This window comes from Colletotrichum karsti, assembly GCF_011947395.1.
Source record: "Colletotrichum karsti strain CkLH20 chromosome Unknown Scaffold26, whole genome shotgun sequence".
Lineage (NCBI taxonomy): Eukaryota > Fungi > Ascomycota > Sordariomycetes > Glomerellales > Glomerellaceae > Colletotrichum > Colletotrichum karsti.
The window spans coordinates 556,561-579,167 of record NW_024065926.1 but is presented as its reverse complement, the minus strand read 5'-3'; the positions used below and the strand labels follow the sequence as shown (position 1 = coordinate 579,167).

The 22,607-nt window shown below is 50.1% G+C and overlaps 6 protein-coding genes across 6 annotated transcripts; 5 read left to right on the top strand and 1 right to left on the bottom strand.

Annotated features, from left to right (window-relative positions):
* Positions 1-795: 795 nt before the first annotated feature.
* On the top strand, positions 796-1,121 carry CkaCkLH20_08102 (uncharacterized protein; the record flags this gene model as incomplete). Its single annotated transcript, XM_038890817.1, has 2 exons — positions 796-937; positions 994-1,121. 2 exons carry the CDS (start codon positions 796-798, stop codon positions 1,119-1,121), a joined length of 270 nt encoding a protein of 89 aa, XP_038744000.1.
* A 1,088-nt stretch (positions 1,122-2,209) lies between these two features.
* On the top strand, positions 2,210-3,522 carry CkaCkLH20_08101 (uncharacterized protein; the record flags this gene model as incomplete). Its single annotated transcript, XM_038890816.1, has 3 exons — positions 2,210-2,445; positions 2,502-2,561; positions 2,619-3,522. The coding sequence occupies 3 exons, from the start codon at positions 2,210-2,212 to the stop codon at positions 3,520-3,522; spliced, it is 1,200 nt and encodes a 399-aa protein (XP_038743999.1).
* A 326-nt stretch (positions 3,523-3,848) lies between these two features.
* Positions 3,849-4,613, bottom strand: CkaCkLH20_08100 (short chain dehydrogenase reductase family; the record flags this gene model as incomplete). Its single annotated transcript, XM_038890815.1, has 1 exon — positions 3,849-4,613. The coding sequence occupies one exon, from the start codon at positions 4,611-4,613 to the stop codon at positions 3,849-3,851; it is 765 nt and encodes a 254-aa protein (XP_038743998.1).
* A 1,813-nt stretch (positions 4,614-6,426) lies between these two features.
* Positions 6,427-11,336, top strand: CkaCkLH20_08099 (uncharacterized protein; the record flags this gene model as incomplete). Its single annotated transcript, XM_038890814.1, has 8 exons — positions 6,427-6,579; positions 6,639-6,900; positions 6,952-7,143; positions 7,197-7,588; positions 7,645-8,031; positions 9,767-10,558; positions 10,646-10,943; positions 10,993-11,336. 8 exons carry the CDS (start codon positions 6,427-6,429, stop codon positions 11,334-11,336), a joined length of 2,820 nt encoding a protein of 939 aa, XP_038743997.1.
* Positions 11,337-11,887: 551 nt separating this feature from the next.
* Positions 11,888-12,935, top strand: CkaCkLH20_08098 (short chain dehydrogenase reductase; the record flags this gene model as incomplete). The annotated part of the gene is made up of 3 exons (XM_038890813.1): positions 11,888-11,966; positions 12,039-12,139; positions 12,258-12,935. 3 exons carry the CDS (start codon positions 11,888-11,890, stop codon positions 12,933-12,935), a joined length of 858 nt encoding a protein of 285 aa, XP_038743996.1.
* Positions 12,936-18,038: 5,103 nt separating this feature from the next.
* On the top strand, positions 18,039-21,854 carry CkaCkLH20_08097 (cytochrome p450; the record flags this gene model as incomplete). Its single annotated transcript, XM_038890812.1, has 5 exons — positions 18,039-19,043; positions 20,551-20,715; positions 20,768-21,142; positions 21,192-21,315; positions 21,454-21,854. The coding sequence occupies 5 exons, from the start codon at positions 18,039-18,041 to the stop codon at positions 21,852-21,854; spliced, it is 2,070 nt and encodes a 689-aa protein (XP_038743995.1).
* Between the last annotated feature and the right edge of the window lie 753 nt (positions 21,855-22,607).

The window sequence follows — 22,607 nt, the reverse complement described above, 5'->3', positions numbered from 1 at the left end:
ACATGTCATCCTGCCGTGAGATCGCCGGGCGAGCACCGGTAACCGGGGCCATAGGGACCCCGCTGACCGGATTCCGAGTTCCGGAGCAATGCTGGCATGACTTTACATCCATCCATCCATCGTTGCTGATGTTGTTAATGGGAGAGCATAGTGGTTTCAGGACGATGAGGACTTTGGGAATTAAGCAATTCAAGGATTCAGACGGCTTGCACAATGTCTCTTCCCTGAGGACGATTGACTGAATGTCCCGGATGGTAAATCGGACAAGTCACAATCGATATGTCCCTTCGCATCCCAGTAATGACACCATGATCTGTTTCCCAGAGTTAGGACCTTGATCATCGCCGATACAAATCGCCCTGCCTTATTCGGATCGAGTCTAGCGCAAGGGGCTTGCCATGTGGCGGAAAAGCACATGTCTTGCGACTCGAAGAGCTGGAACATTGGATTCTCAAGCTGCATGCGGTGGACGAAGCTTGGAATTTCGCCCGGGTCCGAGTCCGGTCGTTGAGGCTTTGAAGAGTCGCATGCTACTTTGCCTTTGGGGGTGTTCTCAGACCGCAGAACTCGAGTTACCGCTACATGATGTCATCGTTTCTTCAGCGATCAAGGCGTCATCACGAAATGCGTCCAGGCATGCGTCAAAGATGACGCGCATCAGCGGGAAAAAATGCCTTCTTATGACTTATAAGAATCATTCCCAAACTTGAAGAAAAATAGATGTTCAAATACAAATCCACAGATCAAACTTTCCCACCTCAACCCCTTACATCTACCATCCATACAAACGTCAAAATGGCTTCCAACAACCCGATTTCCAACGCTGCTTCCGCCGCCGGCGAGAAGAAGGACTCCAGCCCCTCAAACCCCAGCATCATCTCATCTGAGGGTGCTATTGGAAAGCAATTCAACCCCGACGGTAACATTGGCCAGATTGGTAAGTCCTCTCTGCGTTGAAGAGCCCGCGGTACACAGCGCTGACTTATTGAATAGGCGAGAAGATCGGCGGTCCCTTCTCCAAGGACGGTGCGATTGGTAGCCAATTCAACGCCAAGCACGACGGTATCGCAGGGACGGTAGAGAAGGCAGTTGATGGTCCCAGAAACCCGGCCAAGAAATAGATGATGCACAGGCTTCGCATTGCAGAACTGGAATGATAATCAAATTCTTGAGTTGAACTATGCCGATTCGTTTATATCATCCTTCATAGCTTTCCGATGTTGTGTGACACTTGACCACGACTTCCTACGCATGTTCTGTATTTTGCCCATAACTGAATAGTCATATGTATTAAGGATGTTGAACACAGCAAAAACTCCGATTTAACTGAGTAGATGAGAAGACAACTGAATCCCTGAACTATCGAGCGCATCATTTCCACAGAGCGAAGGCGAATAGTGCCTGAAATGACAAGCAAGACTCAGCTTGTGTCTATTCGCGAAGAATAGCATGAATCGTGTAACCACGATAACCAAGCCTGTCAACACACAGCTCCAAGTCGCTGTTGACATACGAAAACGAGACCGAGCGCTGTCAGTCACGGTTTCAAATACCCCCACCACCAATCGAATGGACCGCACTTCTGAGGGGGCCAAAAGGAGGCTGAATGGGAAAAGGAGATCTTCATCCTAGGCTGACCCTGACAGGCTAGCGACGTATCTGTCAACCTTAACGTTATTTTGGTCCTGACAGGGCTGAGCCGATAACCTCTGTGTTCATGTACAGTGGGCATTACCTGGGCCTTCCCGTCTAGTCTAAAGGGGTTCAATATCCATGCATTAAACAGCTGAGGGCGCGGACGCGGAGTTCATCCATTTCGTGCTCCTATTCTGCTAAGCTTTGCTATAGTCCTCATCCTTTCAGCCAATGAAAATTCATGATGACAACGACAGAGCCATCTTAAAGGCCACAAGTTATTTCTTAGGGGCCAAGCTTTCAATAGATAGGACTGACGTTCGACGTAAATTAGAACTTTGGAAGAGGCGGCATGACATCCGCCGAATCATTGCCAAATCGTCACGATTCTGGACTCTCTATGCAATGCCATTCTATGATAAAATGAACCGGCTCTTGCCCTCTCGTCTGTCTATCTTGTTCGTTCTTCACCAATAGTCAACTACTCTCATTTCAAAGCTGACCTTGCCATTCGCTTTTTACCTTGTCCGTATTCACACGGCGCTGTCACTCTTTAAAACACAAAGTCGGCATCATGAGGCCGCATATTTTTCTTGCACTCTCAGCATCGGCCGCCTTGGCTTCGCCTTTACCCCAGGGCACTGGCAAAGGCGCCGATTCTTGTCCCACGGATCCTCTCGAAGCCGGAACTTGGACGAAACTCAACTTGGACAAGTTCCTCTCTGATTGGGTGGCCAAAAATGTCACGGAGACCAAGACCAACAACATTCAGTCTCTAGCCGACTCATTTGGTGCACCTAATTTCTTCTGGTACGCCCTTGATTTTACTTTGACGACATTTCAACAGAGGAGACTGACAGCCGCAGTGGTATGAGTTCTTTCTGTAATGCTGGCCAGCCATGCTTGCCGATTCAACCTCCTGGCTGGTAAGTCCCCGTCTGCGACTCACAACTGGAGTAAAGACAAATCTGACGCCTGCATAGGTACGCAATGGTGGCCATCCAAAACTGGAACAGCTACATGAACGCGCTCAACGAGGCGGTTGATTTCGCCTCGGGAATCATTTCCAACACCCTCCCCGGCATGGTCACCGACTTCATTCCCGACCCCGTGGACAACGTCACACCACTGATTCAGATCGGGAGGATGTTTACTACAGTTCTCGGCGCCATCCCCTTGACCGGCCCTCTCGATACGGCGAAGTCGGCGGTGACAGGCGGCCTAGGCTTCCTTCTCACCCAGATCAAACCCCCAGCGCCGACGGACAAGTTCCTCACGTGGAGCAACACCGCCACTTCTCTGGCAGCCGTCGTAAAGGAGTACCAAGCCGCCATCGCGACCTCCATGCAAACCGTCCTCGACGCTCCTGTGATGGACAAGACGTCGGGCATCGGTGGCATCCTCTCCGGAGGTCAGTTTCTCGGAGTCCACCAGAACGTCACGCAGGGAGATTTGCAAAAGGGCGTTACGGACACCATGACGCGCTTCGGTTTAGGCCTCGCACTTCAAGCCAGTCGGTACTACGTAATGCGCTTCATCGGTGCCCAGCCGTGCATCGAGAGCGACGCAGCCAAGTGCGTCGCCGATGACAAGGGCACCAACACGGCATACGTTCTGCAGCGTTACGGCACGTGGGGTGCGCAGGATGATACGGCTAAGAAGCTCGCCGACAAGTACGGTCTGAAGAAGGAGGATTTCCTGGACAGCGTGCTCAAGTGCTTCGACGACAACGGAAAGAAGCTCTACGCGGATCCGTTCAAGGACGCGATCCCTTTGGATCCCGCGACGACGTGTGTGTTCAACATTGGTGTTTGCGAAATCGACCCTGTGAAAGTGGCCGGCAAACGCGATTACGACGAGGAGTGCAACGCGCAACTGAGCTGGTGAGGTAGCAGTCACTCATTTAACAGCGAGTTTTGTTTTGGGACGTGGCTTTACATGAAGTATTGAATCCCGTAGCGTATAGTTATATTACGACTGTTATGTTCTTCAAAGTTCCTATCTACGCCCTGGAGCGATCTTTCGCGTATCTTGTGTGAACATTTCCACTTCTAATTGATGAGAAGCACTGTACTCAGAACATGCACCGAAGGACGTTCAAGCTGGTGGCAACCAGACAGAACTGACAGAAAGGCTGCCTCTGTGAGGATATTCGAACGTGGTCAGTCTCAGATCTCAGATAATTTTGTCTTCGATTAATATAAGTTGATGCACTAGAACGACTCTTGCGCTGGCCTCATGTCAAGCTCGTGAGTCCACAACGAACTGGGCTGTTGCGAGAGCCAAAGGTATAACTCGCCAACATCCTCTGCCTTCATCTTCTTGCCGGTCGTTGTATCCGCATTATCCTCGTCAACAATTCCCCCATTTGCAATGGCATGAACGCACTGCACTCCGAACTTGCTGTGCTCCTTTGCGATAGCCTGCGCCACCATCCTGGACGCTGCACGGGAAGCCCCGTAGGCCGCATATTGCGCATTCGTACGCATCGCACCGAGAGTTCCTGTGAAGATGATTGTTCCCTTCTTCGCGCCCTCAGTGTCGGCGAGGAGTGTCTGTCCACCATTTTGCGCGTACATGAGCTTCAGTGCCTCCTGGGCGAAGACGACGGCTCCGGTGGTGTACGTGTTCATCGTGTCGCTGAACGCCTCTGCAGTTTCTTCCAGGAACGGCTTCTTGCTGGAGTTCTTGACATGGTAGATGGCGAGCTTAAGCTTGAGATCTTTGAAGTCGGGGTGATCGGCAATCTGCTGGAAGGCTTTCCGAAGGTTGTCGGGCTGGGTGTCCGTTGGGAACGGATGGACGATTCCGTTCGATGACTTTTTGAGCTCGGAAGCAAGGTTCTTGAGGCTATCTGGGTTACGGGCGAGAATGGCGACGGCGAGGTTACCGTGCTGGGGGCTGGCAAGCGTGCGTGCGATACCTGCGCCTGATGTTGGCCCGGCGCCGATGAGAATCGCGAGTCCTTTGGGTGCCATGATTGAGAGTCGAGGCCGCTTGTTAAATTGTGATAAGTGGAAATGAGGGAGATCTACAGCTGTTGCAACTGACCGAGCAAACTTCGTGTGACTTTATGTGAAAGCTCCTTTCGACCTTCGACCAACAACCTGAGCGGCTCAATGAACGTCATCGATCATTCAAGTGGTGGTTCGAAAGCCCCGTAATTGCTAGCGGGAGATCAGCAATGTTCGGGGATTAAGCATCATGCTGACGTTTAGGCGCCTATGGCCGAACACATTCCTGCAACTAGCTGACCGAGGCGTCAAACGCTGACCAAGAATCCCCACACTGGACTGGGAATTTCGGGATTACGGTTGACAGAGGGAAAAATGTTTAGTGATATCACTGTAACAACATTGACTGATTGGGTGTTGAAGCACAGGAAAAGATTTGCAGCTTCAGTCAAGTTTCCTCGGTACGTTAGGGCAAAGCCTTAGGCTCGTTCCAGAGACTATTGCGTTTGAAGAATGAGGCAAGGAACGAGAGTCCGTGAGATTGGAAATAGGTACCTGGGAAAACTGGCGATTATGAAAGTTTTCAACTGCTCATATCGTTCCGTGTGTCATACGGCGCGGGCGGCCTTCTGAGGGGCCGACCGGAGAGGTCAGTGGGGCCGTTGGTCTCACTAATCTCCACATCAGCGGAAATCTGACCCGGTCGGGAGTACCGGAATAAGTGCTGAACAGCATGGAGAAGTTCCGGAAGCTGGCTCTATGTCGGAACTTCGCGGGACACTGTAGAGCGATCATCTTTTACTACTTTACTTTGCATTCCTTTGTGTCCCACAGACATAATGCGAAATACATCACACAAACCTGACCTTGTCGTGCTCGATTTGAATAGAGGAGATGGCGCAAGGGGCAGATAAGGCAAGGATGTCATCTTGCACATCTTATCTAGACAATGACACGGGGAAACACATTGCGATTGCTGATGTAGGCCGAAATAGGACCTCCCCGTCAGAATGGCTTCAATAGTGAAGCGTCCGAAACCACTCGCAGGAGAGCTAGTCGAAGAAATTAGTCGATATTGATAGCTAATCTCTTTCAACGACTCGGGATAAGGCGTGTTCATATCTTGCTTTAGTCTTTAGGTGTACTAGATATCTTTGCTCGCCGAAGCTTGCTCAAAAAAATAGCTTCCCAGAAGAAGACCCTTGGGCCTCCCGCAGAGGCTGAAGGCTATGGTGAGCTTCCACCAACATCATGGAGAGGGAATTTGTGCTGCATGCTTTGGGAATGTCTTGTCGAGAGCCTCTATGAACTAGGAAGTCCTCCGCGACGGGTTGCATTCTGGGGAACGTGCACCCTGTCCCACTTCCCCGGACTGGTGTGGGCTCGGTGGTCCGCAGGACGCCGTTGTGCGGGGGTCATGATGATAGGGATGCCAGCTGCTATCATGCCAAGACATCATGAACAAGCGCTGAAATGAGGACTTGTGCTTCTGGCCGCTGGACAGGCGAATTTGAGCAAGTTGATAACCGCGAGACATCCGTAGAACCTGTCTGTTGAGCAGCTAGTCATGCTATACATGGGACTCCATGCAAGTTCGCAAGATGGCCTCCTAGCCGCATTCTTCATGGTGTTGGTCAGATCAGTGCCGAATGTCCGGGGATGTGCCAGGAACAACCCCCGCAAAACCACGCGTGGTATCATCCACATAGGTGGCAAGACCGTCTACCATCGTTATCAAGAGGTTTCGAGAGACATATAACAGTGGCTTTGACGCCCTGGCTTGGCTTCAAGTATCTAGCGTCTTCCTCTTTCCAGACCCTCTCTCTAACTCTCCGCAATGGACAACATGGCGAAATCATCAAAATACGGCGACGACACCCACGAGATGGCCCCAGTGGCGTCCAACCTCGGACAGGTTCTCGAGGACAACTCGGTGACCCACGACGCCGTCTTCGGTACCATTACAGCCGATGGACCAAACTATCGTAATGTCAGCAGCCCCCAACGATACCAGTTTTGGATGGAGGAACAAGTGTTGACATATCCTAGGTGGGATGGCTAGGGACATCAGTCCTGATGATGAAGACTCAGATTGGTCTCGGCGTTCTCTCCATGCCGTCCATTTTTGATGTCCTGGGAATCGTCCCAGGCGTCATTATTCTGTGTAGCATCGCTGCCATCACCACGTGGTCAGATTATATGGTTGGCGTTTTCAAGCTGCGCCATCCGCAGGTATATGGCATGGACGATGTGGGAGAGCTTCTGTTCGGCCGCATTGGACGGGAGGTCTTTGGCGCGTTCTTCGTCTTGTGTAAGTTGAACAAACAGGTCGAACTGGGAGCTTCTCTAACAACAATAAAAGTCTTTACTTTCACGGCCAGCTCTGCCATGATAGGGGTGTCTACCGCCTTGAATGCTGTGTCGCATCACGGTGCTTGCACTGCGATCTTTGTTGCCGTCGCCGCCATCGCTAGTCTCTCTCTCGCCAGCATCAGGACTCTCGGGCGTATGAGTTGGCTTGCATGGATTGGTGTCGCAAGTATCATGGTTGCAGGTAAGTCCTCCAACACCCGCTAGCATGAGTCGCCATCATAACATACGAGATAGTTTTCACCGTCACGATCGCCGTGGGTCTCCAAGACCGTCCTGCTGCAGCGCCCCAGACTGGGGATTTCGTGTCCGACTTTAAGATCATCAACAATCCGAGCTTCACAAAAGCTATTGCGTCGATCTCCTCGATAGTTTTCTCATACGCTGGTACCGGGGCCTTCTTTCCGATCGCTGCAGAGATGCGCGATCCGCGCTATTACACCCGCGCACTGCTTCTCTGTCAAAGTGTGGTTACTGCTGTCTACGTTGCAGTAGGCGTGGTAGTGTACTACTATTGTGGCTCGTATGTGTCCTCGCCTGCGCTTGGATCCGCAGGCCCGTTGGTGAAGAAAGTAGCTTATGGCCTTGGTATTGCTGGCCTGCTCGTATCTTCAACTCTCGTTACTCATGTAAGAACACGGAATCAACTTTGTTCAATCTGAAGCATACTGACTGAAGTTCTCAGCTGGCTAGCAAGCACGTATTTGTAAGAATCCTCCGCGGTTCGAAGCATCTCACGGCCAACAGTGCTATTCATTGGTTGACTTGGCTTGGGTCAACATCTGGTGTGACTTTGGTAGCATACCTGGTTGCTAGCGGTATTCCGGTTTTCAACAGTCTAATCTCACTTGTTGGCGCTCTTTTGGGTACTTTCATGTCATTCCAACCGATGGGTTGCATGTGGCTGTACGACAACTGGGGCAAGGGCAAAGCACATCCGACGATGAGGTGGCGACTCATGGTGGCTTGGAGCCTTTTTGTAATCGTCTCTGGGACCTTTCTGATGATCGCGGGAACATACAGCGCAATCATGGGCATCATTGATGATTACAACAAGTCAGGAGGATCGGCAGTGTGGTCTTGCGCTGATAATTCAGGCACGGTTTAGAGCACATTATAGCTTGTAGAGATTGAAGCGGATTGTTCAAGAACCGAGCATTACACTCCGGTGACCTAGATGTTGTTTCCTGTATACAAGCGCAAGACTTAGAATGGTGGGAACCCCAGCACAGGTGCATGTTGGAGGCAAGCCACAGGGGCCTCTGGAAGAGGGCCGAGGAGCGGAGGAATCACCATCAGTACAGATAACGAACTTACGTAAAACCAAGAACAGCCAGAACATCGATATAGATATGTCCATCTTCCCCATGTTCGCCCCAGACAGAGCAGTGGGGCATAAAAGCTATCATGTTGCTTACCAGCGTGTGCACGGCTGGCCTGTTGACCCGGGAAAAGGGGTGAAGTAAAGCTTATGCTTAGACAACAATTTCCCCACATGATCGCGGACAGATTCCCCTTCTGGAGAACGCATGCCTCAAAGACTCTGAACAGCTCTCTCTGCCCTTCTGAACTTGGTTGTTATCGGAATGAACCTCTCCATTCTATCTGAGAGACAAGGGAGAAGATTACGCCAATTACGCCGGATACGCTGAAGACGGCGCGTGACCCACGAAGGTGTAAGTGTGACTTTCAATAACTCAGCGCATGAGATCAAGACAGCTCTTTATAAGGCAAGTGCTCCCTCTCAAATGGTTGATGTCTTCATCGTGCCAGTCTAGCGTCCACGAAGATGTCGACTCGAGCAAACAGTTCTCCTAATGGAAAGCGAATTCCCACCCAATAACCGGCAAGCCAGAAGAAGGTTGCACAGCATCAGTTGCTAGCGAACTTCGAGTTTAGGGGCTTTGATGGCAAGAAGAAGGGTCGCGCTGCCAGGTTGTCTCAAATCATTCGGACCGCAAGCTGACGGAGAGCTGATATTGCTGCAACGCATCGGATAGCTGCACTGATGACAGAGTGACTGATTTTCTATAGGTTACATTTGAATTCCAGCATGCTTCGGAAATAGACCGGCCGTCTATGAGTAATCGTCTAACCCAGTAAACGCAGGCCCTCGGAACTTCTAAGCCCGTCATTGTGTCACCATATTGCGTGATCAACCATCAGCTTCTCAGTCGGTGGCCTCGCCAGGATCTCGGTTAACCAAGTCACAGTAAGTTGTACTCATTGAGGTGGGTGAGGAGCAAGAGACTGCCTTATTTGAGAGTCCAGAAAGTGAAATACGCTATGTTTCGGTAGTGAGAGATATCTTCTAAAGCCAGATGATTTCTAAGCATGCCTGATCGAGTTCCTGCACTGGCTATCTTGGTGCAATACATGCATTGTTGGCGAGCTCCGAAGGAAGATGGCGACATGGCGGGGTCGATGGCAGCAGCGGTTTTGAGTGAAGTGATATGCGTGCTTCAAGGCTAGCTGGTGCTATTTCTACTTTTCTCACTTGCTATTCATGCTATTCTCATTCACTTGCTCTACCATGTTCGTAGATTTTGTGACGGCAATTTCACGATGACAGTATCAAATGTCACGTTCTGGCTTCAGGTTCTGAACTACATTCTCAGAGCTAGCAAATACTTGATTACGGCTTTTACACTATTGCTTCTGATCTATCTGATACAAAATGAGATCGTTCGATATCGAGGCCGTATCAAGAATCTTCCCGGGCCAAGAGGCTGGCCAATGGTCGGAAACCTTTTCCAGGTATTGCTCGAACTCTTCGAGATGAAGAATTGCATCTGACCGAATGAAAGCATCCCAATGAGGTACCGGCGGAGACGTACAGAAAATGGGCGAAAGCATACGGTCCTGTCTTCCAAATCCAGCTGGGCAACACCACAGGCGTCGTGGTGAATTCGGTCGATTCTGCAAAACAGCTTTTTCTCGGTCAGCGGCACGCCACGAACTCCCGGCCAATGTTCTATGTCTTCCACAAGCAAGTCAGCAAGGCCGTTACCAGTATTGGCACCAGCCCTTGGGACGAATCTTGCAAGAACCGTCGCAAGCTTGCCGCTGGCGCGCTCAACAAGCCTCGTGTAGAGAGCTACGCTCCGATTCTGAATCTTGAGGCGAGAGAGTTTCTCAAGAATCTTTTCTCGGAATGTCGAGATGGTTCAGAGAAAATCGACTTCCGCCCTGCGGTCCGGCGTTTTTCTCTCAATCTCAGCTTGACGTTGAATTACGGCACTCGGGTTTCTAAGGTCAAGTCCCTAAAAGAAGACCCTTTATTGGCTGAAATCATCTATGTCGAATCAGAGATATCCAAGTTTCGCGATACAGGGAAGAATTATGCTAACTACATCCCCCTGCTTCGGTATTGGGAGCCTATCGCACAAACTTTGCGCCTCCGCAAGAACCCAAAAAACCATGCATCTGACATCGGCAAACGACGACTGTTATACAATGATACTCTTCTGGAAAAGCTGAAAATGGAAGTGGAAAGGGGCGAGGACAAACCTTGTATTCAGGGGACGGTGTTGAAAGATCCTGAATCGGCCATTCTGACCCGCGAGGAGTTGATCAGCGTTAGTTTGAGCATGATGGCTGTAAGTCTTTTCACGTTGCTCGGAGCGCCGAGAAAAGTTTGAGGATTGAGAAGGCACGAACAAACCCTTGATACTGATATCTCGAAGGGGGCAGATTCAAACCAACCGACGTTGGCCTGGGCCATTCTTCTTCTGGCTCATCGTCCGGATATCCAAGATAAAGCATATATCGCCATTAGAGATGCAGGAGTGCTCCAGAAACCTTCGAATGCCTATGCCTCAACCAAGATCGAGTACATTGATGCATTGACGAAGGAGGTCTCTCGGTATTTCGTTGCCCTGAAGTTGGCCTTACCGAAAGCTACCTATTCCGACGTCGTCTGGGGTTCCGCCACCATCCCACCTAATACTCTCGTGTTCCTTAACAGTTGGGCCTGCAACAGAGGTAAGTGCTAAGTGCCTTATGGTTGAGATATCATCTAATGTGCCACAAGACCCAGATGTGTTCAGCGATCCCGATGTCTTTGTCCCTGAGCGTTGGCTACCCAATGCGTCTAATCAATATGCCCACCAGTTCGCCTTTGGCATTGGTGGACGCATGTGTGTCGCGTCACATCTAGCCCACAACGCACTTTACACCGCATTCTTGCATCTTATCGCCCGTTTTCAAATACTTCCTGCAGATGGAACAACTTCTGAAGAAATCGACCCTCTCAAAGGGCTGCAAGGGCTGTCTTTCGTTGCGACACCCAAAGGGTTTCAGGCAAGATTCGTGCCTCGAGAAGGTGTTGCTGTGGAGGCCTGGTTGAACAACCCCGACGATGCCAACATACTCTAAATGTCTTAGCTGTAGGCTTACTGGGGTGTCTGTTGCAAGATTTCATATGTTCAACGGAGATCTGTTTTCTGAGGTAAACGTAATATCTCCACAACCCTTCTTGCAACGCTGTACCTTTAGTCTCTTGTTCAACAGAGAGTCATTCGTAAATCTCGACTCACCGCCATTGAGCCTTTGAATGGTTACACATGTTGTCACCTGATCACTGGGTTCCCGGACGTTCAGGCGGCTGAGACAAACTTCAGTGCTGGGTTGCCCAGTCAGGTTGGAGAACATCCGAACTTCGGGGTTAGTCTGCAGATAAGGTGCATACAAGCCCCGAACATCACCGCCATTCGTCAGCATTGCCTGCAACATAATGAACGAGCTACATGTCGGATGTCGCCATAGTTCGTGCGGGCCCGTTTTAACCCCGCCGAGTGATGACCATTTAAAAGCCACCATAATCGATGCCGCTAACCGACTTCAACCCAACAGCATCAGCTTGTCAACTTCAGTATCGCAGTCTTCCCTATACCTGAATAAACGTTTTGACAATCCAATTCATCGCAATGGCTTCAGCATCACTCCAAGCAGCTGATCTATTCAGCGTAAAGGACCTCGTCGTTGTGGTGACCGGCGGAGGAACAGGTATGTCATCATCCATCCTTCACACATACGTCATCGACATAATCAAAGAAATTTGCTAAATCACTCCCGTAGGCATCGGTCTTATGATTGCCCAGGGACTGGAAGCCAACGGGGCTATCGTATACATCATTGGTCGGAGAAAGGAGGCCCTTGAGAACGCTGCAGGCACTGCGGTACGTCTGTATCCCGATACTGTCATATTCCCATACGATGAGCGAGATGGATGTGGGCGTGAGTGGTGGAAATGTGGTAGGAGTTAAAGATGTTGACTCACGTGTTTCTCCGTTTTAGAAGCACGGCAATATTCGTACCATTCAGGGCGACGTCACATCGAAATCAGACCTCGAAAAGGCTGTCGAGCAGATCAAGTCGGCGCATGGTTATGTCAACGTCGTCATTGCAAACTCCGGAATTGGCGGGCCTGCTCTGAAGGGTATACCTGCCAATCCTTCGATCTCTCAGTATCGGGACTTTGTCTGGAACTGGGATCCCAAGGACTTCACCGAGACCTTCGCGGTCAACGCCACCGGTGTCTTCTTCACCGTAGCCGCTTTCCTTGAACTCCTGGACGAGGGAAACAAGCGAAGCAACTTTAAGCAGAGGAGCCAAGTCATCGCAACCAGCAGTGTTGGTGCATTCAACCGCCAGCCCATGGGTTTTGCGTACGGTGCGTCCAAGTCAGCGGTCGTCCACATGTTCAAGCAGCTTTCAACCGTTCTGGTGCCGTTCAACATCAGGGCCAACGTCATCGCTCCTGGTTTCTATCCTAGTGAGATGACGACGGCCACTGTCGAGCAACACAAGGAGTCCGGGTGGCCGAAGTCTACAATTCCAGAGGAGAGAGCTGGGGATATCGAGGATATGGTGGGTGCGGTGTTGTATCTGGTCAGCAGGGCAGGAGCGTACACCAACGGTAACGTTCTTATCACGGACGGTGGAAGACTTGCAGTTGTGCCATCCTCTTACTAGTACAAGTTGCCAGGGAATACGTCTAAGTCTAAGGTTTGGATTATCAACAAGGAATGAGTTGAGAGACCATGTATGAGATTCATCTAGGTATTAATGAATTGTAAGCACGATAGCTCAACTATTTCATATGTCTCTGTCAGCGTAAGCCAATTTCCAAACGCCAAATAGAGACATCGAGTTATTTTAGTGATCGACGGTATTTGATCGCGTTTCGAAATAGCACTACAGGCAGGTCTAGTTCGTGAATCTCTAGCCACACGTCCAACATCGGGCTTCGGCCGGCTCACCGCAGCCCTTATCAAAACCGGCCTTTTGTGGGTATGGGCACAGTATTCGATTCTGTTCGGCCCCTTCAAGATCGGTGATCTTAACCGGCAGCTGATCCGGCGCGGTTCCATTCTCTACCCATGCACGAAGCTGGTCGAAAAGGCTCGTTGGGTTCCCACTTGGCCCTCCAGCACAATGACCCAACCCGGGCACCTCAAAGTGGCGGAAGAAATCATGAACATCTGGTGTGAGAGCCGAGACTTTGTTATAGTAGTTGGTGGTACCTTTCGGCGGGAGCAATTGATCAAGCTACGCAAGACATCAGCACCCACTCTTCCTTATGCGATAATTGACAGAGTAATGGATCAAAGACACTTACATGGCCATGAAAAGTAACGAGCTTCCCTCCAGCATCGCGAAAGGCTGACAAATCTGCGTCATCGGTGCCAATAATGGATCTGTATTGCTGCCGTCCTTGATGAGCTAACCAGTCAAACTCAATGTGGCTCAAGTTTGACAGGTCAAGCTCGGCTTTCCCAGCTACAAAAAATGATAACCACTGTGCAGCAATTTGCAGAGGAACACCAGTACAGGAACCTGCGGTGCATTTTGTTGCTGCGACACCAACGGCTAAATCGGTGCCTGGATCGAGACCAAACCACGTCTGGAACCCTTTCGAATTGCGCATGCCTTGCCATGTTGCGTTGACAACAGCCGCAGCTGAGCTCGTGATTATGGGAGCTTCAGAGCAGTTGATGGAATTTCCAATCAGGCTGAAAGGATCGAAGCTGTTCAGACAGTCATCGACCGCGCTGATGATGCCGTCGACGATGCCATCAAGCTCGTCGCAGGCCGAAATCGTGGCCGTCGTTATGGCTTGTAGCTCGCACGAGTGAGGATACTCGCCTAGAATATTCATGAATTGCTGGGGCCAAAGCATACTTGGGAAGAAATCAGTCCACTGAATACCCGGCGCGCCCGCCGCAATGCCGTCGTAAGATGTGGGATAACGTTGAGCGAGCATAAGTCCTTGTCTGCCGCCTTGAGAACACCCATTCCAGTAGGAAAAGTCAGGGCCACAACCGTAGTAAGCTCTAATCACAGACTTTCCTAATATGGCCTGCGATTTCACTCAGTACGAGGGATTCTGCTGCTCCTTTTCACAACACTTACCTCGTCTTCTAGTGAAACCAATGCGAGATTCTAAAGGCCGTAAAGGTTCACATTACCGGGACTAAGAAGCGCCCAGGAACTAGCATCAGGTGCGTCTCCAAGCCCAGCATCGGTCGTAATTATCGCATAGCCATCAGCTACTGCCCCAGCCATAGCGCTATATGCAGGAGAAGACCGCCCCACTACCCATCCAGCGCCTCCAACGGCTTACAGGCGCCCATTCCATCCGTCTAACGGAAGCCAAGCTTCAAAAATGATCGAGTCTCCTTATCCTAGGTGCATATAAGTTATCGTGATATTACAGAAGCTTACGTTATCCACCTCAATCGAGGGCTGAGTGAACCGGTCAGCGAAAGGAACGGAAGCGCTACAATTGGTCACGAGGGTAGTCTCCAAAGAAAGAACCTCAGCACCGAAGAGGGAAGCATTGCCGAATGTCGTTGGCACACATGCTGGTGCCGCCATGGTGAGAAAAGAGTCGTGATGTGGTACATGAACTGTGAGGATCCTCACAGCGCAAGCCGCTCTTAATGTATCCTCAGTACAGTAGCTACTCGCCCCAAGTAAATATTCAACATCAGAAAGCTGGTGTAGTCATTAATATTGAGTTAGTTTGAGCATGTTGAATCCTTCTCTAATGGGGCAGTAAGCACAAAGGTGATAGCCGGTTGGTTGGTTAATTAATCGAACCTTGGCGCTACCAAAAGCGCACATGCAACCATACCGGTAGAAGGGCGTCCAGTCACGTTGCCGCTTTGTAATAGGAAATACGGGATATGTTCGTCTTCAAGTGAATGTGAATGACCAGTCCCAGAAAGATACGAGAACTCATCAATATTACCAGACCCTAGTCCAGAACAAGGCTTGCATCACCGAACTCATGTAATCTCGAAAGATCAGTTAGCTACTACTTAAAAAGAAAAGATGGCGTGTAGCAAGCATGAGAACATATGGGTAGGTATCCTCTAATGAGCCCTCTAGGTTGCTTCCACATGATGGGCCCAGCCCTCTTTCCCAAGTAAGCATCTGCTATTTTCTATCTGGCGACGTCATAAAACCACTTTGTTTTGACGCCCACCAACCTGTTCACCTGTGGAAGTATTCATACCGCATCAGAAAGCAGATATATAAATATCCGCTTTCTACTGGAACCAGTGGATATACATGACAATCAATCCGAGAGAAAGGCCTTCACAATGTATAGGATAATCGGACTTGTCCTTGAGTTTCAAAGATACACCCTCAACAAGCTTCGTATACTTTCAATTTAAACAGCGTTTTCCCAGTAGATATGACTTGAACATGTCTCGATATATGAGAGTAAAAAGATTGTACGGGCCAGCTATTTGAGGCTCAATACAGCTTCAAAGAAAGACACCGAACGCATTCTCATTGCTACGAAAACTCAAATCAAGCATTCTCGTTGCTAAATGAGAAAGTATAGAGACACCTAGCTGCACATGCCCAGGACTTAGTGAACATTAAGAGGTGAGGCGTCTCTTTTACTGTTAATCTTTTTGAAGCACACGAAAAACGGCTTAATATGACTGCTAGAGGATTCGTTGGTACTTGTCGTTCATTGCCTTCATAGAGGAATCATAGCTTACACTTGAATGCATCCAAACCATAATGAGCTCACTCCAAGGAAACATCGAGCTGATGCTTCAACCCCTTTCAAGCCGGTAGTCGTACTCGCCTTCGAAGTGAATCTTCTACTGATCAATATCATCTACTTGGACATGCTACCGCTACAACGTGGATCCGAGGCTTGGAGAAGCCAGGGGACTGCACGGGTTCGGGTTTCCTAACCTCAAGTTTCATAGTGCGAGGTAGTCGTACTAACGCAAATAAACCTCATGTACAATCCAATGCGATGTCCTCTCGAGGTGAGAGTCAACTCAGTTCAACTACTTGTTGAGCGGGAGGGTACGAGTACGACGTTTTTCGCGACAGACTGTTTCGCAGATTAATTCATCGGCCTTTAAACAACCCCGTTGTACCAGAACGATCGACCAACGACCAACACTGGGGTAGGTATTGAGCGTATCTGTCTAGGCCAGAGAAGCTCGTGTTCGATTGACCGGGTTCAACCACGCGAACCGTATTCGTGTTTTTCGGTTAGCGACCTTTCGGCCGAAGTTTGGAGAAGTTGGCTGCGCCGAGTTTCTGCTAGCTGGCATTCTTGCGCAGAAAGCGTCCAGGCTACCCCGCGCCATGATGCATACATACATGTTGGTGACGGTAAAATGTCTTGGAACCCATGATGCGGTTCGTCAGGGGGGTTACAACGGAGTGGCCCGATGAGGTGAGAAGGGGGATGAGCCGCCATCCTTCCCGCCCCCAAGGTTCTGACAGATACGCTTGGCTCAGCTCGGCTTGCGACCCGGACTAGGATCCGAGATGTTATACTGTTAGACGCCGAAGTGGTGCGCGTTCAGTCAACGGTTAAAAGAGTTCACATCCAATAAGATGTCGTGTTTTCCCCGAACCTCTAGATCATGAGTGAGACACACTCTCCCTGCTCATGTCTCGATGACGAGGTGAACTATGTAGATCACCATCTGCATTGATAATGCATATTTCTAGTTTGTCTGGAAGCAGCGAATCGTTTTACTCGAATCGGAATGCGTTGCCCGCCTAACGGGTTTGTGTTTGGTCAAGTTAGAAGGCATAACCATGCACCAGCTGAAACAGAGGTACTGGCTTCCGCTGCCCACCAGTTGCTTCTTTATTATAGCCGACATCTGCCTGCATCGTACGGAGAGGTGTTTTGTAACCATCTCCTTGGGAGATTTTGAGCCCGCGAACAGTCCTCCTGAATATTCAAGCATGTTCAGCAATACTCATGTCGTTGCGCTTGCAGCGCTGTCAGCTCTTCTACTATACTTATATTCGGCTCTTTACTACCGGCGTTTCAAGCAATTCGCACGCTACCCTCAGGTGAAACCATCGTTAATATGGGGTCATCTGAAGATAACCAACGAATTCCATCAAAGGCGCGGCGAAAAGGGGAGTCAGCTTGGTAACACTCTCTTTGCCCATGTTGAACATCAACATGCTGTTGGAAATGTAATCAAGCCTGATTTAGTAACTTCCTTTAGATCATGCACTCGGGGACATGTGCGAGTCTCTGGGAAACCCTCCAGTTGTTTTCCTTGATCTACGTCCTGTTAGTCGCCCGATACTTGTCATCCGGAGCCACGACGTAGCAGAGCAGGTCGCGAGACAGTCGAAAACGTGGCCCTACAGCACTCCAAAGTCAGATACAATGAAATATCTCACGCCGTTAGTAGGAGAGACATCGATTGTGCTGGCAAATGTGAGTTTACCCTTGGGCTTGTCCTAATTCTTCCCCGGCTTCAACTTCTCATGCATGTTATGTTAGGGCCCCGGATGGAAGGACATGAGAAAACATTTCAACCCCGGCTTTGCACCTCAGCATTTGATGAGCCTGATGCCAGTAATTCTGGAAAATACGCAGACCTTTATTGCCAAACTTGACAGACTTGCCAAAACGGGCGAAGTCTTTGAGTTAGAGCGGCTTTGTACCAATCTCACCTTCGACATCATAGGTAAGTACTAAGACTGTTCAAAGCTTGTCGCCTTAACAACACGATGGCGAGGGAAATAGCTGATCATTATGGGCTTATAGGTTCCGTAACCATGGACGTCGATCTAGGAGCCCAGCTTCCGGAGGAGCAACAAGGCGAATTCATCAGGACCTACAAAGAGTTCATCTTTTCTTACAGAGAGAAAAGCGGGATACTCAAGTGGTGTGAGAACCTGTTGCTCAATCGGCGGCGAACGCTTCTCGCCAAAAAGCTCGACGACTTCTTGATGGATGTTATCCGGCGAAAGTTCAATGATGTGAAACAAGATAGGGGTTTCTCCAGTCGAAGCATTTTGGCATTGAGCCTCCGCGACACTGATGCTCTCACCCAGGAGATTATCGACGGCACGAAAGATCAGCTCAAGACATTCCTCTTTGCAGGACATGACACGACCAGCATCCTTTTGCAATGGGCGTTTTACGAACTTTCACGAACACCTCGGGCAATGAGAACGCTCCGAGCTGAGCTAGAAAGCCTCTTCGGCCCTGACCTGAGCCCGGAAGCTGTCCGCAAGGCATTGCTATCCAAGGGCGAAGAAATCACTCGGAAGATGACGTACACCTCGGCTGTCATTAAAGAGATTCTCCGTCTGTACCCCCCGGCTGGTTCTGCGCGGCTGTGTCCCCCAGGATCAAACTTCTACGTTCATCTTCAAGATGGTACCAGTCTCTGCGCGGAAGGAATGGTGCTGTACAATTGTGCAACAATTATTCAGCGCGACGCGAACGTCTTCGGAAGCACCAAGGATGACTTCGTCCCGGAGCGTTGGCTTGGGAATACTGACACCTCCATGGCGACAAATGACGACGAGAAAGCTGGTATTGGCAAGGCAGGTGAGAATGGGATTCCTGCTACGGCATGGAGACCGTTTGAGAGAGGACCGCGCAACTGTATTGGTCAGGAGTTGGCCAACATCGAGGCAAGGGTGATCTTGGCCAGCGTTGTTGGCAAGTACGACTTCGAGAAAGTGGGATTAGGAGAGGCAACACTAGGACCGCAAGGGAAGCCTATAATCAACGAGAAGGGACAACACCGGTCAAACACAGAGTTGTACAACGTGAGTCTAGCTGCTGATTGTGTTTCAAGTAGCACGAAATACTGACGCATCTGTTGCAGACACGACAAGTCACAGCCCGACCAGTGGATAATATGACCGTCAGAGTGAAGGTTCGTGGAGCCGAGAAGTAGTGTCGCATTGATCCCGAGAGAAGGTGAAAGCTGTGCTCGAAGACTTAGTCGACATTTCGAAACTTCTCCTATCTGTCTTTATCTCTTGTGTGCAATAAATGGTGGCATGAGTTGACCTGTGGTTTGCGGATTGTTATGTTATTTTTGTCCCGGTCAAACCCCTTGAGCTTCACCCTCGGAGGCTCAGAGTGCACAGGCACATCGTCTTCTAGCGTCCATCAAAAGTTTTCCGCGCCAGCTGTTGATAAAAGCCTGAGAGCATTGACGGGTGCCGAAAATTCATCCACGTGCTGGCTCAGTATCGGCTTTTGTGATTCCTGTTGATAGATGCCGAGTGCATGTTCTGACCGCTACTTTGGGCGGAAACCAACACAGCATCCACGCCTCGAACCTGATAACATCGTCAGTGCTGCAGTTCAGCCGCACTGACATGGGCCAATACGAAAAAGAGGCCTTTCACTTGAAGAGCCCTGCACTCAGCGCCGCGCTAATTCCAGACAAGGTTAATGTGTATACGAATCCGTGGTCTGACCCGGCTGCTAGTTGCGAATTGAGAGCAACTATTGACGATAGTTCAAGCAGAAAGAGCTGCCCCGTTTCTTGAGTGTGCTCATGGTCAGATTGTGTTGCCGTTGAGAGCCACGGGCCCTCTCCGATGCTCGCCCGAGCGTGGGGGCCATGGGCCACGTGTGTTCGACAGCTTCGCGTCTCATTGACCGCGAGGAAATTCGGCAGCCTGGCCGTCCCAAGCAGCTGGAACGATCCCGAAGATAAGGAACCTCTACGACTAGTGGACGTCTTCGAGCTTGGCTACGGGACATAATACTGATTGGGCTAGCTCACCGAAGGTTGTTTCAATTTCAGGACGTCAATGCCATTCAAAAGTTTGCGATTTAACACTGATTTTGCATCGTTACTCACGATTGCATGCAGCGTCCAGTGTCTCTGGACTTTGGCGTGCTACATTTTCAATGACGCTGACAGATAAGTCCCAATGAGAACGCCGAAATACAATCGAATCGCGGATGAGGCTGGCATGAGGGACTAGAAGGGAATAAAGGCCGATGTGCCGTGAGCTAGGATCGCTTTCGCGGATGCTTGGACGAGGACGGTTAGTTTAGTATCATCAACAGCGCGCGGCGCCTCCGGTGGCTGAAGAAGCTGAACTACACATGGTCTAGGCCATTTCACAGTTTCGGTGTGAGAATGTTGGCATGGAGACTTCAATGTGATTATTTTGCACACTATTGTCAACTCAACAAATCATTGTAGCGGTAGGATCTGACATATAAGCCCTTTCATCATCCACAGTTTCAGGCACAACCATCTCAATCATCCGCAACCGTTTCAACTTGACAGATTCTCCTCAACTCCAGACAATTCGTCGCTTGTTTTTGCTTGTTTACTTCTCTGCTTACTACGAGGGTTTCAAGATGCGTTCCGCACTTATTCTCGCTGCCGTGGCCGGCGTTTCCAGCGCCAATCCAGTTGTCATTCGCGCCGCCTCAGCTCAGACGGGTATCGACCTCAGCGCTTTTGATGTAAGATTCAAAGCCATTTTCTATCTTTCAAATAATCTGACCTGTACTACAGGCGGCACCCAAGCCGGTCAAGGTCGGCCCGGCAGTTGGAGCTACCTCCGAGAAGCCAACGTACAACGCCGCACAGGTCAAGGCCAATGCTGCCAAGGATGCTCTCGTAAACCCCGTACAGGCTGCGAATTCAACCATCAAGGCCCGCGACTTGACCGGATGCACGCAGACTGAGCCACAGGGAGCCGGACCCGTCTCCTCGCCCGACAGCTACGACCAATTCATGTCAGATGCCCAGTACGACGCTATTGCCAACAACGCGGCCACTCCTCAGGGATACACCCAATCCTTCCAAGACCTTGCGGGCTCTGTCGAGGGTCCCGGTTACCAAGGTCTCTACACTCTTCAGGCCTTCGATACAATCAAGTGCCAACAGGTATGGGCTATTCATTGTCCCAAAAGCAGCGAATACTGACAACATCAAGTACTGTGATGCTGCTCCTGTGTGCTACGGATTCAACGTTTTCATGGAGAGAAACCCTGCATACACCCCGAGCAACTCTTGCACCAACCCGCCAAGCACTACCAACTACAAGTGCACTCTTTGGGGTCTTCAGGTCACTTCGTCTTCCGCGACCAACGTCGGGCAATGGAGAAACGATTTCCACGTTGGCATTAGAGGATCAAACGGCAAGTTTTGACAAGGTCTCCTGCGGCTTGAGTGATCAAGCACTAACAATTCCACAGGCTACATCAAGAATGCTCCTCCAGCTTCGCAGTCTGGCTTCACTGGCCCTGCTCCTTTCGGCGGCTCTATCCAGGCTCCCAACTCCTACATCGGTGTCAAGTTCTTCCCTGGACCTTACGACCCTGCTCAGTGTGCCGCTGCTTGCCAGGCTACAACCCAGTACGACCACGACCACCCCAGACAAGATGGAACCTACGATGCTTGCAACTTCTTCAACTCTTTCGTCTTGAGCGAGAACAACGTTCCCCAGGGAACTTACTGCTCATTGTACACCAAGGCTTGGGACAAGAGTTACAGCACCAACGTTGGGCAGTACAGAGGCTCTGACTACTACTCCGTCTCTCAGAGCTACGGTTACACTCTCACCACCCAAGACAGCGGCGTGGTCTCTTCCAACTAGAGTACATTGTTTGAAAACAATCTGTGGGTCGAGGGCTTCCAGATATACGAACTGGTGGACATGAATGGAATAGGCGTTACATGGTGATTCAAGTTTGATTGAAGTTTGAGTTACGTACGCAAGATAGCGGGTAATTATACAGGAATTCATAGTTTTTAATAATGATTTACATCTTTCCTTCTAATTAAACCACTAAAGTGAAGTGGCTGTTCGCATTGTGATCAAATGGGCATCCCTTACATCGTTATTGAGGGTGAAGAACCAAAGTAGACTTCCGAGTTTTGTTCTATATAAGAGGAATGCAAGCAAACCTTTGAAGCCGAGAGTTACATGTATCAATCATGACTTTATTGAGGGCACACCGTCAATTTGTTCGCAATTTTGATGTGAAGAAACGTTGTCATACACGCTGGGGCCATACGTGTTTTCAGCACAAGCAAACTCTCCACCAGGCCTTCGTTGCCGTAGTCTTCTGAAACTGGATGTAGGCCAGCAGATTCTCCCTTCGCTGGATATCCTGCTCAAGCCAGTCACGGTAGTTGATTCCGCCCTGATAAGATTGGCATTGCTTGCAGAGGTCTTTAGGGACCGTTGTCGTGAACCGCTTGGTATTCACCCAGCCACACTCATTGCCAGTGCTCTGGGAGGTTTCGCAAGGCAGGTGGAACTCGTTCGTGATGTAACTGATTGCGTTGGGTCGTGCACGAGATGGAGTCGGCTGGACGGTAACGGTTTGAGTCTCATGGCAGGTCT